Here is a 16,398-nt window from a genome sequence, read left to right as displayed (position 1 = left end):
TAATGAGCCAAATGAGGTGTTAGGTCTTCTGGGGAGCAGCTCATGCACACTGTTGTGATGGATTGGATCACAGAAACCCCCTGGGAGCTGCCACCTGATGTGCCAAGACTACTTCTATCCCTGTTTTCCCTGCCAGCTCAGGACTCCAGCACCGTCTTGCTGAGCCAGACACTTCCATCTGCTCCAACAAAGACCCAGAATCTGAATTACTTGCCCCAAAGCTGCAGGTCTACCTGAAAGCAGCTCACAGAAGTGTGCTTGTCTTTAGCACTCAGATGCCCAACTCCCAATGGGGTCTAAACCCAAATAAATCCATTTTACCCTATATAAAGCTTATGCAGGGTAAACTCATAAATTGTTCGCCCTCTATAACACTGATAGAGAGATATGCACAGTTGTTTGCTCCTCCAGGTATTAATACATACTCTGAGTTAGTTAATAAGTAAAAAGTGATTTTATTAAGTACAGAAAGTAGGATTTAGACTCATAGACTTTATAGATGTAAGTGGTTCCAAGTAGTAACAGACAGAACAAAGTAAGTCACCAAGCAAAATAAAAATAAAATGCGCAAATCTATGTCTAATCAAACTGAATACAGATAATCTCACCCTCAGAGATGTTTTAGTAAGTTTTTTTCCTCAGACTGGACACCTTCCAGGCATGGGCACAATTCTTTCCCCTGGTACAGCTCTTGTTCTAGCTCAGGTGGTAGCTAAGATTCTTCATGATGGCTCTTCTCTCTCTTGTTCTGTTCCACCCCTTTATATATCTTTTGCATAAGGCGGGAACCCTTTGTCCCTCTGGGTTTCTACCGCCCCTCACTGGAAAAGCACCAGGTTAAAGATGGATTCCAGTTCAGGTGACACGATCACATGTCACTGCAAGACTTCATTACCCACTTGCCAGCACACATATACAGGAAGACTTACAGGTAAAACACAGCCATTTGCAGACAAGAGTCCTAGTTAATGGGAGTCATCAAGATTCCAAACCATCATTAATGGCCCACACTTCGCATAATTACAATAGGCCCTCAGAGTTATATTTTATATTTTTAGTTTCAGGTACAAGAGTGATACATTTATACAAATAGGATGATCACACTCAGTAGATTATAAGCTTTGTAATGATACCTTACAAGAGACCTTTTGCATGAAGCATATTTCTGTTACATTATATTCACTTATTATTAATTTTTTATAAAACCATATAGACTGCACAATGTCACAACTGTCGTACCTGAGAACTCTCTCTATGCTGACCAGCTGTTCCAAAGCACCAAGTGGTGAGACTGCAATGTAATGCAGACCTGGGATGACCAGCAGCGGACACAGAACTTTCACCACCTTCCTGGAGCTGTGTGAAGAGCTTTTCCCAGCACTTTAAAGGCAGGATAAGCAGATGAGACAGGCCATACTAGTATGGAAGTGTGTTGTTATTGCTCTCTGGAAGCTGGCGACCTCAGACTGATGCAGGTCAGTGGCTAATCAGTTTGGCATCAGGAAGTCAACCATCAGTGCTGTGGTGATGGAGGTTTGCAAAGCAATTATAGCTTTAGTGAATTATAGTTTGGTGAAGACTGGAAATGTTCATGAAATAATAGCTGTCTTCAGGCAAATTGGCTACCTGGACTGTGCTGGCATCATTGGTGGTACAAATGTGCCCATTATCTGCATGCTCCACAAAGACCGCATGACTACATAAACCAGAAAGCATACTATTCCATTGTTCAGCCATCCTTGGCTGACCGCAGAGGGAGGTTCACATGCAACTTCATGGGATGCACGGCCAGGGAGCATGATGCCAGTGCATTCCGGAGATTCTGCCTTTTTGAAATTTGACAAGCGGGGACTTTATTCCCACCCAGTGGGATATCAATATGATGTCTGTGTCCTCTGTTATTTTGGGAAACCAGCTTATCCTCTATTGCCCTGGCTCATAAAGCCCTGCCCCGATGTGAGGACATCTGGCAGAAGGTTCAATTATACCATGTGCAGCTGCAGGATGGTGGTACATTTGGCTGACTGAAGGTCAGATAATGTTGCCTACAAAACCATTTAGACTGCAGCTTCTATAATGCCATTCATGTCATTGGGGTACGTTGTGTTCTGTACAACATATGTGAGGTTAAGAGGGAATACTTTGGGCACGACTGGGGCAATGATTGTGCTGCTTAACAAGTCTGATACAGGTAACCAAAATGTGCGTCAGCTAAGGTTGGTCCTGGAAGAGATAGGGAAGTAATGGACTCCTTGGTTTGGAAGGTGAAAATAAGATAGGTAAGCAGTTACTGTAATGGACTGCACCTATATGAGAATCATGTGCTTGTATATGTATTGTCAAGCTGTGAGAGTATTAAAATCATAGAAGTGTAGGACTGGAAGGGACCTCACTAGGCCATTTAGTCCAGTCCCCTGCACTCAAGGCAGTTCAATACAGTTCCTCTCTGTCTTGTTCTCAAAGTACTTACACACCAAGGGACTGTACAGCAAAAGATTTTATTGGAAGAGTAACACTGCCAGTGCAGCGGTCAGAAGGCAGTCAAGTGCACAGGGTGTGCAATACCACATCCCGTGTAACAAAAACGCACATAGTCAGAGTACTTGATGTTACTCTGCTGTGCCTGCACCAAGTGGAGTGCACAGGGTACAGCTGACCATGTGCCCTCCCTCCCATCTATGGACTGGGTTACCCCTTATTCAGAGGTCACTGGCTGCAGGATGTATTAGTGTGGAGGGGAGGCAACAGCAGGAGGCTGACCTAGACAGGGTCCAGACCCAAGTTGTACTGGAACCTGCTGGCCATCAGTCCCAGCATGTGCTCAGACAGATCCCTCTACTCCTCATGGTCCTGCTCCCTCATGGTACAATCATGGGTGATGTTGTTTGCAGCCATCTTCTTCCTCTCCAGCATCCCCTCAGCTGCAGCCTGGTTCTGCCAGTCCTGTTCTATCATCTCCCTAGGAGCTCAAAGAGGCAGTCTCATCTACGGACAAAGTCCCTGTGCAGCAGGTTGTCCTTTATCCTTTTCCTTTTGCTTCAGAGGTTCTGGACCCTGGTGTTCACTGTCAGTGGTCTCCTACGTGGATGTCTCACCTGCACTGGGGCAGATGGTCCTGAAAAACAATGCATTATTCTTCTGCCCAGAGGGGGAAAAAAGAAAAGTTTCTCCCCTTTAACTTCACAGCAAGGGAAAAGTCACAACTTATACCTCCTTGGCATTCATTGTCCTCCATCTTTGCATTTCTCTACTCTGAAGCTGCTCAGTTCCAGCGTTCCCTCCCCTGCCCCCAACAATGGCAAATGCTTTATACAGTGTGACAGACCCAGACCAGTGGGGTACAGGAGTCTGGTAGAGGGCAAATATACTGGTCACTGGATGAGTAGTTTTCTGTTTCCTGAGTGACCAGAGCGGGGGTTGCACTAGAGTAATCAGGAACCTGCTAGAATCAGTTAAGGCAGGCAGGCTAATTAGGACACCTGGAGCCAATTAAGAAGAAGCTGCTAGAATCAATTAAGGCAGGCTTATCAAGGCACCTGGGTTTTAAAAGGAGCTCACTTCAGTTTGTGGTGTGAGGAGCTGGGAGCAAGAGACGCAAGGAGCTGAGAGGGTGTGCTGCTGGAGGACTGAGAAGCACGAGCGTTATCAGACACCAGGAGGAAGGTCCTGTGGTGAGAATAAGGAAGGTGTTTGAAGGAGGCCATGGGGAAGTAGCCCAGGGAGTTGTAGCTGTCATGCAGCTGTTACAGGAGGCACTATAGACAGCTGCAGTCCACAGGGCCCTGGGCTGGAACCCGGAGTAGAGGGTGGGCCCGGGTTCCCCCCAAACCTCCCAATTGACCTGTACTGTGGGTTCTCTCAGAGGGGAAGGTCTCTGGGCTGTTCCCCAACCCACATGGTGAATCTCTGCAGCAAGAAAATCCGCCAATAAGCACAGGACCCACCAAGATAGAGGAGGAACTTTGTCACAACAGTCACACACTTTTTTTTTATTATTTCATTTTTAAAAGGGGGGTTGGGGACTTGAGTGTGCGAGGGACAGGCCTGGGATGACAGAACATTAACTCCATGACAGTACTGTTATTTCAAGTTGTGCAGGCAATGGAAGAGGTGACCTGCCTGAAATCACTGAACAGGTGTTCCAGGACTCTGGAAGATAACCACCCATCTATGCCAGGAAGCTGTTTCATCATCTGGCGAGTGATGGGCAGACTGATGACTGAGGACTAGTGAACTAATCTGGGATAGTATAAACAAGATGCTGAACTAGAGGCAGTAACACAGAACCACCACAGATGTGCCTTTGCAACCTACCCCCTTCCACTCTGGCAGCCAGACCACAGACCTGTATTTCCAAGAGACTTTGCAAGTGCTCTGGATTTAATACTGCCAAAGACCATGCAATGGACTTATTTCCTAGGCTAGTGTTTTTTTTTTTTTTTTTTAAAAGCTTTGGCTGCCTCCAAAAACATAATGCTAGGGTAGTGTGAGAAAAAACATTGCTGTACACGCATTCTGTAGCCATACTTGTCTCACCCCCATTGCTGTGTTTGCGACCATTGCTCGGCTTGTATTAATAGCCACGGCTTTGCATATCTGCAGGGGTGTGCACCACAAAAAAAATCACTGCTTGCATGTTTAAAATTTTGTTCCCCCACGCAGAATTCATCTTGGACTGTACATGCCCAATGGGATGATATTTCTCCCCTTTCCCCTCAAGTGAACCTAAAACCAGTATAATATAAAAGCCTGCCCTCCAGCACTCAACGCCCCCCACTACAGTAATAGAGATTGGTCCTAAACAGGCAACAACAGCCCCCTTATGTTGTCATATCCCCCCTAGCCATAACAAGGGCAAATCACTCACTCCCTTACCCAACTGAGGTGACACTGATTCCTCTGCTGCATTCTCCTCAGTCTGTTTCTCCATCTCCTCCCCAAACAGGTCCTAGGAGTACTGAACGAGGTCAGACTGGCTGTGCGTGGACGTGGCAAACATCTGCTCTGCCTCAGCTGAGATTGCTGTGGCTGGTGTTGACCCTGGCTCCAGTTCCTCCCCTGAGTCCATGCACATTCCAGGGGGCCCTTGAGGTGTCCAGGGTGTACTCAGGCTCCATGGTTGGGACACTGCTGAGCACCCAGTGCAGCTCCTCAGAGAATGGGGACATTCTAGGGGAGTCATCAGGCTAGGACTTGTGGTTCTTTGCCTGGCAGTACAGGTTCTTCATGGATTTTATCTTCTCTAGTCCAGTGAAGCCCATCCTCAATGAGCTTACTGGAGGTAGCATTATAAGACTCTTGATTTCTGGTCCTGATGCCATTCTGACTGGCCTCACGCCACAGGGTCCACAAGAACATGGGTGTCAGACTCAGGCCAGCTAGATGCATGCTTAGCATGCTCTACCAGATGCCATCTGGTCTGAAGAAGTGCAACAGGTGCAGAAAGCTGCGTGCTAAGGCACTGTCTGAAAACCAAAGCAGGCTATTTATACTGACTGGAGGTAACTTTCAATCCTGAACCAGGGAGCAGGACGGTAAACACAACAAAGGTCCCAAGGAGAATTCTGGGACAGCATTAGAGACATGTCAGCACTCAAGCAGACTATCTGCATCCAGGCAGCATGCAGTAGCTTGAGCATCAGCAGCACTCATTCTTCAACCAATACCCCAACAGGCCAGCTAGCTTGAGTTTAAAACATCACTGTGCTCGAGCTAGAAATTTGTGAGAGTAGACAGAACAACACTTAAGTTATAACTCAAGATAACTTTGCAGCAAAGACAAACCTTTCATATGGGTTGCACTTGCAACAAACTTGACGGTCAACACATTTGAGATTTGTCCAATCAAGGGAGGCTTTGCTAGACTATATAAATCTGTACAGTTGTAGGGCCAGTTTCTCTTTAAACAATGTTTATAAGGAAAGCATGAAGGCTTGGGGAGTTAATATTATCCCAGATTCAAATCATAACTGAGTAACTAACTCCTTTTGTGACCTTGGGGCAAGCTGCTGGATCTTCTTGTGCCTCAAGCTACGTCTTCATTGCAGTTAAACTGATATCTACACTCAGATTAACACAGAGTTGTGTTAACTTGAGCTTTAGCTTACCCCCTCCCCAACAGGCCAGGCACCTCAAGTTACAAGCACTACTACGCTCAAGTTAAGGGTTTGTGTATGTGGACGGGAATCAAGTTAGGGGCAACATACGAGTTATAACTCAAGTTAACCTAGGGGGAGGGATAGCTCAGTGGTTTGAGCATTAGCCTGCTAAACCCAGGCTTGTGAGTTCAATCCTTAAGGAGGCCACTTAGGGATCTGGGGCAAAATCAGTACTTGGTCCTGCTAGCGAAGGCAGGAGGCTGGACTCGATGACCTTTCAAGGTCCCTTCCAGTTCTAGGAGATAGGATATCTCCATTAATTTATTTTATTTTATAACTAGGCAGTTAAGACTAGCCTTCAGCCACCCAGGAAAGCTGGGAAAATTAAAAAAGAAATCTTGCACAGAATGAGATGTTGCATCTGTGCTGAACTATTATGGTCAAATTAACAGAAAGCTAGAGAAAAGCTCTTTGTTTATAAAACTTGGTTTGTTGAATGAACAACACTGAGAATAAACAGCAGATGTTTTGAATAGTCTTCAAAATATTCAGTAGAGTCAACAATAATAGTTAAGAATGAAAGAAAGCTAAGCCAGTAATTCTTAAGGTAAACAGAAATACACCCAAAATGCTAAACTGAGCTGGCCCCAAAGAGTTACTGTTAGCATTACTATGTTAGTTACTGTTAGTCTCAAAATGTAACATCCCAGAACAAAGATACAATTAAACCCTTGTAAACAATTAAATTGTAAATTAAACTTTGCTCAGTCTTCAGGGGCCAGATTCTTCCACCATTACATAACAATGGTAATTATTTCAAATTTTAGAGTATCTGATTGTGCAGAGAGTAAAGTCAGCATTGCGTTTGCCACCCAAAAAACTACTTCTAGGGTCTGTCAGAGAATTTTTTTAAAAGGGGTACTTTTTGCTGAATGCAGCCTTTAATATAAGTCCCAATTTACACTGATTTTTTAGCCTTGGGAACTATGTTGAAATGTTATATAAAGATGACAAAAAGTAATTCTTCTGCTCTACTCCGCGCTGATTAGGCCTCAACTGGAGTATTGTGTCCAGTTCTGGGCACCACATTTCAGGAAAAATGTGGGAAATTGGAGAAAGTCCAGACAAGAGCAACAAAAATGATTAAAGGTCTAGAAAACATGAACTATGAGGGAAGATTGAAAAAACTGGGTTTGTTTAGCCTGGAGAAGAGACGACCGAGAGGGGACACGATAACAATTTTCAAGTACATAAAAGGTTATTACAAGGAGGAGGGAGAAGAATTGTTTTTCTTAATCTTTGAGGATAGGACAAGAAGTAACGGGCTTAAATTGCAGCAAGAGCGGTTTAGAAGGACTTTAGGAAAAACTTCCTAACTGTGAAGGTAGTTAAGCACTGAAATAAATTGTCAAGGGAGGTTGTGGAATCTCCATCATTGTCTAACCTGCTCTTAAAAATCTCCAAACCCCTGTCAGGGATTGTCTAAATCAGTGGTTCCCAAACTCGTTCCGCTGCTTGTGCAGGGAAAGCCCCTGGCAGGCTGGGCCAGTTTGTGTACCTGCCGCATCCGCAGGTTTGGCCGATCGCGGCTCCCACTGGCCGCGGTTCGCCGCTCCAGGGCAATGGGAGCTGCTGGAAGCGGTGTGGGCCGAGGGACGTACTGGCCGCCGCTTCCAGCAGCTCCCATTGGCCTGGAGCCGCGAACCGTGGACAGTGGGAGCCACGACTGGCCGAACCTACCAGGGGCTTTCCCTGCACAAGCAGCAGAACAAGTTTGGGAACCACTGGTCTAAATAATACTTAGTCCTGCCATGGGTGCAGGGGACTACTGAACTAGATGACCTCTCAAGGTCCTATGATTCCCAAACTTGATTTGTGCCCCAACCTGGAGGGTGGTCTAAGCCTTTAAAACAAACAAAAACACAAACTTCATCATCACAGAGGAGAGAGGGAAAAACACTACTGAATATCCCAGACTTACCTATCTGTAGACTTAAAAATGACATTTAACAATTGAAAATTATTTCTTATGTTCTTCGACCTATCAAGTTCAGGATTCCACATTTCCCCTGCAAGCACTGATATCACTAAAACATAAACGAGCACAAGCTATGGAGAAGGCTCCCTGTCTTGTTTTAAGTGCTTGGGATGTCATCAGCTGGCACTGGAGAAAGACAGGGCCCTGAACTGATATTTCAGATGGTATAAGCTTTTCAGTTCACCTTTCAATATTAATCTATGCAGGGGTTAAAGTGGATTGAAACAGGTGGGGCAGCGCTCAACACAGCAGCCAATAAAGAGTGTGAGCTGAGGGGGAGCACTGCTTATCCAAGCCAGAGAGAAAGGCGCACTTCCCTAAATCTGTCACATTATAAAAATATAAGTAACAATTCATGTTACACTTGCACTAAAAATGCAAGAAAAGATGTTTTATGTATACAGTATTCCTGTTTAACCTCAAACAAAATTCCTCTGTGCTTTAGAATCACCAGGTTTTTGTGTTTTTAATCGTAATTTTATACAGGAAAATTAAAAACAAAAACACACCACACTATAGTATTATACTAAGCAAAGAACATACACATTTGGTACCACTTACCTCCAGTTCTACTGAGCGCCTGAACTGAACTCTCAGCACTTCTTTGATGGAATCACTGACATTTTCTAGCACAGCTCTGCGGGCCAGCACTGGAAATTAACGAGAGTCAGTAAGTTCATTTTAGCTTCATCTATGGTGCTTTGGTTCAATGTTGCATTTTCAGTTTTTTGATGCAAGACAAAGCAGGTAATGAGGTCAAGTGTGTTGAAGGCGTAAGACATAGGGATAAGATGCAGACAGAAGTGCAATTATACCCTGAAAAAGTGACTCTATAAATAGCTTCATGGATTCTGTGGTTATTTTCTCTCAACTTTTTCCATATCAAATTTGTTCATCTGCTAGTAAAAACAATGACCTTAAATTCAAACTGGATCTGAAAGTCAAACTGTGTTCTTTTTTATTTGAGCACTTGTAATAAAGATTCTGCTGTTGTAATACAGTTAACAATTCTGTAGATGATGCATAAGCCAGAATAGAATGCAAATTGCTGTCCAATAACTGTGTTGGATATACACTACTAATAGGCTTTTAAAAAAAAACCACCAATGTTATTTTTGTTTAAAAAAAAAAAAAGCAAGCAAACACTGCACTGATTACACATGGAGGCAGACTGTTGACTAAGAAGGTACTTTATAAACACTCACAGGTGCATTGCTAACCATAACCACACTTTAAATTATGACAGTGATTATTGAAAACAACTGTAAAATGGCATCTTGGTATTTTGTATTTATTCTCCATCAAATATTTGCATAATAAAACTGCTCTGTTTACAAGTTCTCTCCTCCCCCCCCCAAAAAAACCCACGATCTTTCTTAACACTAGCACAGCCAACTCACCCTCATATCTGGAAAAAATTAAACTCTGTTCTTTCTGTTTTATACATCAAACGCACACATTCTGACCATAAAACTTAAATGGAAATTTTTTGTTGGTTGACATCAAATATGGCTCCTTCACAACTGTAGTTAGCTTGGCAGTAACAAGGCAACTTTCTTTTTAAGCAAACAAAGTCACTTTTCTGATCATAACCACACCAAGTCCAACTAAAATAATCCAAATACAGGTACATAGCTCATTTTCACATGACAAAATAAAATGTTAAAGATATTTAGAAAAACTGACTTTAGTTTCACATGTTCTAAAGTTTATTTTAAATTATGGCATTTATAAACAGTCCCAATATCTTGAAAGGGAAACTTATTCCACCATGTTATTAAAAGAGTCTGCATAAGAGTCCTGTAAGAATACTATAAATTTAACACCAAAATTATAAAGGAGCTGCAATTAAGCCTACATGTATGCATGATCAATTTTAAAGCACCATTTGCACTACACTTGTGCACAAGGGACAGGTTTTGTGCAGCTAAATTTTATAATTTGTATGAGCAAGGGATACAAACCAGGCTGTATGCATGGAAATATAGGCTGAGTTTTGAAAATCTGGCCCTTCATAACAAGTACATGTAAACAAGACAGTAGGTTTACATTTAGTAATCTACATTCCATGCTGTGTTCCTTTCAAATGTTCATTGAGCGCCCATACATGTGTAATTTAAATGATAAGATTAGCATTAGAAGGTGATGTTCATTAGTGATTTGTGTGTGTGGGGGGGGGGGGGAGAATGGGGAATAGTTTTGAAATAATTTTAAAGAAAAAAATTGAAAAAGTTAGCAATATCTTACCAGCCATGATTAAGTAAGTATCGGGAACAGTGATGTCACAAACATATGGTTGTCGGGTTGTGGTCATGGCAGAGGTGATAATTATAGCTTCAGATGGAGTCGTGGTCACTACAGCAGTAGAAGGGGATGAGGAAGTACTTGAGTTGCTCTCAGTAGTTGTACGATGGCCAACTATGCTACTAATGGTGGTAGTAGTGGCAGTAGTAGCACTTGTTCTATTGGTAACTTCAGTTACACTAGTTTTTGTTTGTGTGCCAAATTCAGTGGAAGTGTTTATGGATGGAGGCAGCTGTGTAGGTACAAATGATGTAACCACAGAAATTGACTCTGTAGGTGAAGCGGTAATGCTGTTCACATCCGTATTCAACAACGGTGTATATGGATTTGTTGTAAAATGTGCTGTACTAGCAGTTGCCTTGGAAAGAGATGTTAAAAGCAATGTGTGGTTAGCAGTAGCACCAGTATCCTCATCTGAAGCTGTAACAGTTGAGAGAAGGGACGAAGATACACTTAAGACAGGAGTTGTCTGAAAGGTGGTAAACCATGAGGTCAACTGTGTTTCATCAACCAAGATATTGCTGGTGAGAAAAGATTCTGAGTCAGAAATGGACAGCACCAGTGTAGGAACTGCTGATTCAAGGGAGAAGAGTGAAGACTCTAACTGAGAGGTAGCTTCTGTGAAAATTGAGGTAAACGAAACTTCAGAATCCATTAGCAAGACTGATGTTCCTTCTAGTAACATGGAAGAGTAAGAGTAAAAACTTGATGATATTACTTCAGGATTGTGTGTGTTTGGAACAGAAAATGTATTTGAATAAAGGTATGAAGTCTGCCAGGGAGAGAGATGAGAAACCTCTGTGCTTGTGCTGTCAATGGCAGGAAACTCAGTTGATTCCCAACTAGAGGAATCATCAAAAACTACCGATGTCCCCAGCAGTGTAGGGAAGACCTGAGGTAATAGTGTTGATAAATCACTTGGCATTCTTGAATAAAAGGTGGATACAGCAGATGATAAAGATGACCAGCTGCTAGGTTCAGAGAGAAACGGTGTTGATAAAAGGTTGGATGAAAAATCTGAAATATTTACAGATGATTTGTCCATTGAAACACTTGCAGGTGTTTTGTCAAGCCAAAGTACAGATTCTGAGGGCATAAATTCAGGTGATTCCAGCAGGCCTGTATGTTTGAATGTAACTGACGGTATATTCTCACTTGTGGTAAACACGGATTCAAGGAGAACGCTGGTGATATCAGAAGGTTTTGCTCTAATACCAGATATTAAAGTAACAGTTTCAGTAATAGGGAAGGGGAATTGAACAGAAGTGATATCCAATGATATTCCTTCAGAGGGCTGTCTGTAGGAAGGCAATATTGTTGTACTCATTATGTTAAGACCAACGTCCACACTGTTTGAAAAAAACAAGTCTGACTCAGAGACTTCTATAAGTCTTGAAGAAAATGAAACAACGGGTCTTGATGGAAAAGTAGTATCAAAGATTTCAGGAGTTGACTCCTCCAGCTCATACAAGTCAGTAACTACAGTTGTAAGTGGAGTAATGCCTTTTTCCTCAGAGGCTGTGAAGGACAATGTTTCAATATAATCACCCGAACCCACATCATGTTCTGTGTGTCCTGCTGAAAAGACTTGTTCTGGTGGAACTGAGGCAAAGTCACAGTACGAACATGAAGCATATGGTCTAGTGAAAGGCACTGGGCTTATGAACTCATTGAAGAGCTCAACTTGACTTGGTATTTCTAAATTGCCAGGCAAATTTGGTGTTGTACTGGAGGATTTATGGGAAAACACATGTGTAAACAAGTCATCAGTAACAAAAGTATCTGAGTCAGTGGAACCAGCAGCTGAGTGAACTGGGAAAGACACATATGGAAGACTAATTGAAAACAAAGCAGGCTCCATGCTGGTTACCAAAACAGGTGCTGCCCTAGAAATGCTTGCAACAGAATAGGCCCTTAGATCCAAAGTTTCTGTTGCATCCCTATTCACATCAGGGTAAGCTTCAGTGTATTGATCAGTACTTTTTGCCAAAGCATCTGGGTTAAGTTGGCTATCCTCATTCAGCTGTCTTGTAAGAACAGAGGACCCTTCTGAAGTAGTATCAAAAGGCAAAAACAGTGAGGAGTCTGAACTAGATGCATAGCTTCCATCTACATTTCCCGCCAGTCCAACCACCACCTCTGATGTAGTGGAACTTAAATAAATATCTGTATTTGTGGGGTACAATAGCAAGTCTCTGCTTGTAGTTGGAATTATACCATCTGGAGCAAAAGGCTTCAATTGTGTGAAAGCACGACTGTGACCAGAGGCAGCACGTGATGATGTCATTTGTTGTGCTGTTTTCATTTCGTCATATGGCAACAAAAGGACAGATAATGAAGGTTTTAGCAACACAGTTTCTAAGGTTTCTCTTGGTGGCTCTACTGAATTATCTGAATGATACTCCACTGTAATAGACTTTAGTGAAGGAGTCCACTGTTCATTCGGAAAGGAGCTAATCAATCCATCGTCACTTAAAAATGCTTCATTGCTAGTTACTGTGACATCTCCCACAGGCATAGTTCTTCCTTCTGAACTTCTGCTCATTCTTTCTTGGTCAAATAAAGTCATATCAAAGGGAGTGGTAAGTGATGATAAAACCACATGAAGAAAATTTTTTTCCTGGGGTTGTACTGTGCTTTGTGTTAAGGCCATGTGTGCTATGCTGCTCACTGTACTTCGATGTAGTTTAGATCCCACTGAGAGTAAGGAAAGATTTTGCTTCTCCAAGGATACACCATCTGAAAAATAAAAGACAAAATTTGATCAGTTATAATGTAAGCAAATACAATCAAACTAAGACTGTTTCAGGAAACCCTACAAATGGTGGTTAATAGGCAACATACTCAGAATTCTGAGATAATAATCGTAAAGTGACAACCAAGACTGAGACAAAACTTCTGAATGACAGTATAGACTGTCAACACAAATGTTAAGTTTTATTACAGTAATACATTCCATGGAGGCAGAGTAGCTTAATGTTAAGCTCTTCCCAATCCACACCTGACGCAGCATAGCAATGGACTAGCTCAGGGATCGGCAACCTTTGGCCTGGAGCGGCAAACCGTGGCCAGTGGGAGCCGCAATCGGCTGAACCTGCGGAAGCGGCCGGTAAACAAACCAGCCCAGCCCACCAGGGTGCTTACCCTGGCGAGCCGCGTGCCAAAGGTTGCCAATCCCTCGTCTAACTAAACCCACCAAACTGATAGGATTTTTAAAGAGACAGGGTGGGTGAGGTGATCTCTGTTATTGGACAAACTTCTGTTGGTGAAAGAGACAAGCTTTTGAGCGACACTTAGCTCAGTGTCAAAGCTACACTAGAGTTTATTAATTGCTTCTAACAAGATATGAACCTATGTTAATGCGGCCATGTGGTCCTCTCCTAGTCTCTGAGCAGTATACTGTGACCATTTCATTTGATCATTACTCTGCACTCACAAGCCACGGGTAGAGTAATTATAACTCTATTACTTCATTGGGAATACAATTTTACTGTTCCCATCTACCAGGATCCAACTGGAAATGGCTGGACTTGAGCATCTATGAGAAAAGCTGAAAACCAACTGTCAGGATATACCCTCATCTGAACATTACTTGCTTTCTCTTCGCATGTCACTTTCCCCTTTCATGGTGGTGTTCTTGGGGTGTGATGGGAGACCTATATGGCAGCTGTTTCAGAAACATGTGTGCTTGTGTGAATGAGGAAGGCAGATTGTGTCTTGAATACTCCATGTGAGTTTCAGTATCCAAGTACTGACCCTGCAGCCAAACGCAAGAGAGCTACCTCAGGACACTTCACATATAAAATATGCCATCTGATCACCCTGCTATCCCACCCAACCCCACTGCTGTCACGGTAGTGTTCATGGGATGCTACTGAAACACCACTGCAATGGTGCATGTAACAAGGGAAAATATACACAAGACAGTTTAGTCACAGAAAAGGAACTAAACAGTTAAGAAATATAATTACATATCATCATATACAATGCGGTGATATAAAACAAAAAGTGCTCTATAGAGGTACATTAAGTTGTCCAACTGGAGTTGTGTTTACATCCTGCTAGAGCATCTCTTACATTCAATAACCTGTGGCAAGTCTTTGCAAAGGTAGCTCATATGTCTGTTACACTTTCAGACTACCACCACCACCACCCCCCAAAAATGATGCTGTGACAAGCTGCTCCTTTTTGGTCAGTCTGGCAAATGCCCCAATATAATTTTTCAACTGCTGACACATTAATGTGATTAGTTTCATATCTGGTGATCTGAAAAATGCCAACAGATTAGAACTAGTATGCAGGACACTACCAATAAAGGACGTGTGCTATGGTAAAATTTTATTTTATGGAACTCATGCACAGTATCTTGCAGCATATGCACTACTCACTCAGGTAAAATCTGAACAGAGTTTATCCCCTGCGCCTCAATACAGGCAGAAGCAGTTATGTGGCCTTGGGTCACTATATGAACAAAAAACAGAGTGACCATAAAGCATGGACCAAGTATAAAATCACTGCATTACAGTAAACAATCTTTTGATTGTATCTTCCTTGGCAAAAAAAAAATCTGTGCAAGACTAATACCCATACGTAATCACAATTGTATCCTTGATGATTTTCTGCTCAAATAGTTTTCATTCCATTATCCCTGTGAACCCAGTATATAGGGCAGTGTACCATATCATTATGAATTTTACAAAAGATTTTGATTCACTTGCATAGTAATTGGAATGATTGTGAAAAAGTGCCTTCCAATATGAAGGCCAACACCTTGTCTGCTAATTGCTCCCCAGACACAAAACTTCAGCAGGTGCTTTGGATATAGTTCAGGTTAAACTCCAGGGTGCATCGCTCCATCAGAAGACGCCTCCCTGACATTGATCCATCTTTTGACCTGGTTTTTGTGCTTCTTCTTAATCACCTCTTGAGTGTGCAGACAATGACCAAAGAATAAAGCGACAGACTATTGACTGAACATTGTAAACATATATAACTTCTATATGTAGTATACACACACACACACACACACAAAGATTTACCTAGTGTTTCCATAATACTGTCCTCCTTTCTCATACTTTGTTCTCTGTGCACTTGCTTATGGCAATGCCAAACTTATCTTGAACACCCAGAGACTTTAGGGGAGGCAGTTCTTTGTTTTTTGTTTGTGACTTATATTTTCATCTGCATCAGCAAGGCAGATGTATTAGGCTTCTTTACCACAACAACCACACCAACTATAAAAATGTATACACTATGCATCTCTATTATGAAATGCAAGTATTACTACAATCTACTTACTGTGTGCAATTATGAACCGATCTCTTCACATGTCCTGGGAACACTGGTCCAAATCTATATCTGCTGATATTTATGCCTGTTCCAGGGACACTGGAATCACTTTCAATGGTGCCTGCACTATCTCTGTGCATCATCCAGAGATTCATACTGAGAACTCTGTGGATTTTTGGCATTATGATAGTGATAGAAGAATGAATACTAAGCAAATTCTGCTGGAAGCAATTGAGAGTTGTTGCATGATATTGTGTTGTAAAAACAGTTGCAGTACTGCAAGACATCTAATGAGCATGCAGGCTGGCAATATAAGCTTATATATACAAATATAAGAAGGTGAGGAATGTTGCTCTGAATCCAGGCTGTGACTTTGTAATAGGCATTTCTTGAGAGGAGATTTCCATTAGTTCTTATTCAAACCACATAAAGGGTTAACATACAGTAAAAGCAAGCAAGACCTTTGCCATGCTCTGGTGTCCTTTAAATGGCCTTGAGAGCCATCTGACAGATGTCATGAAAGTGAGCAAGCTCCTGTAAGATGCTGTGAAGGATACTGAAGTTTTACTGAGATATAAATGCCTTGGAGAAGTTACTAACAGAGAAAGGATGAAAGTGCTGGGCGCTTCGACAAATGGAATGTCTAATAGTCTCACTTCAATAGCTTGC

General features: G+C 42.4%; 1 protein-coding gene across 4 annotated transcripts in view; it reads right to left on the bottom strand.

The window, feature by feature from the left end:
* The window catches only part of KIAA1549 (KIAA1549 ortholog), a 233,275-nt gene that overhangs the window by 111,119 nt on the left and 105,758 nt on the right, over positions 1-16,398 (bottom strand). For all 4 annotated transcript variants that reach the window (XM_005296403.5, XM_042851614.2, XM_065581832.1 and 1 more), the window contains 2 exons: positions 10,384-13,179; positions 8,698-8,786 (listed from right to left, as the gene is read on the bottom strand). In XM_005296403.5, coding sequence (XP_005296460.2) covers positions 8,698-8,786; positions 10,384-13,179 — 2,885 coding nt within the window. The remainder of the gene's footprint in view (positions 1-8,697; positions 8,787-10,383; positions 13,180-16,398) is intronic.

This window comes from Chrysemys picta, chromosome 1, assembly GCF_011386835.1.
Source record: "Chrysemys picta bellii isolate R12L10 chromosome 1, ASM1138683v2, whole genome shotgun sequence".
NCBI classification, from domain to species: domain Eukaryota; kingdom Metazoa; phylum Chordata; order Testudines; family Emydidae; genus Chrysemys; species Chrysemys picta.
This window is presented reverse-complemented; position numbering and strand designations above follow the sequence as displayed.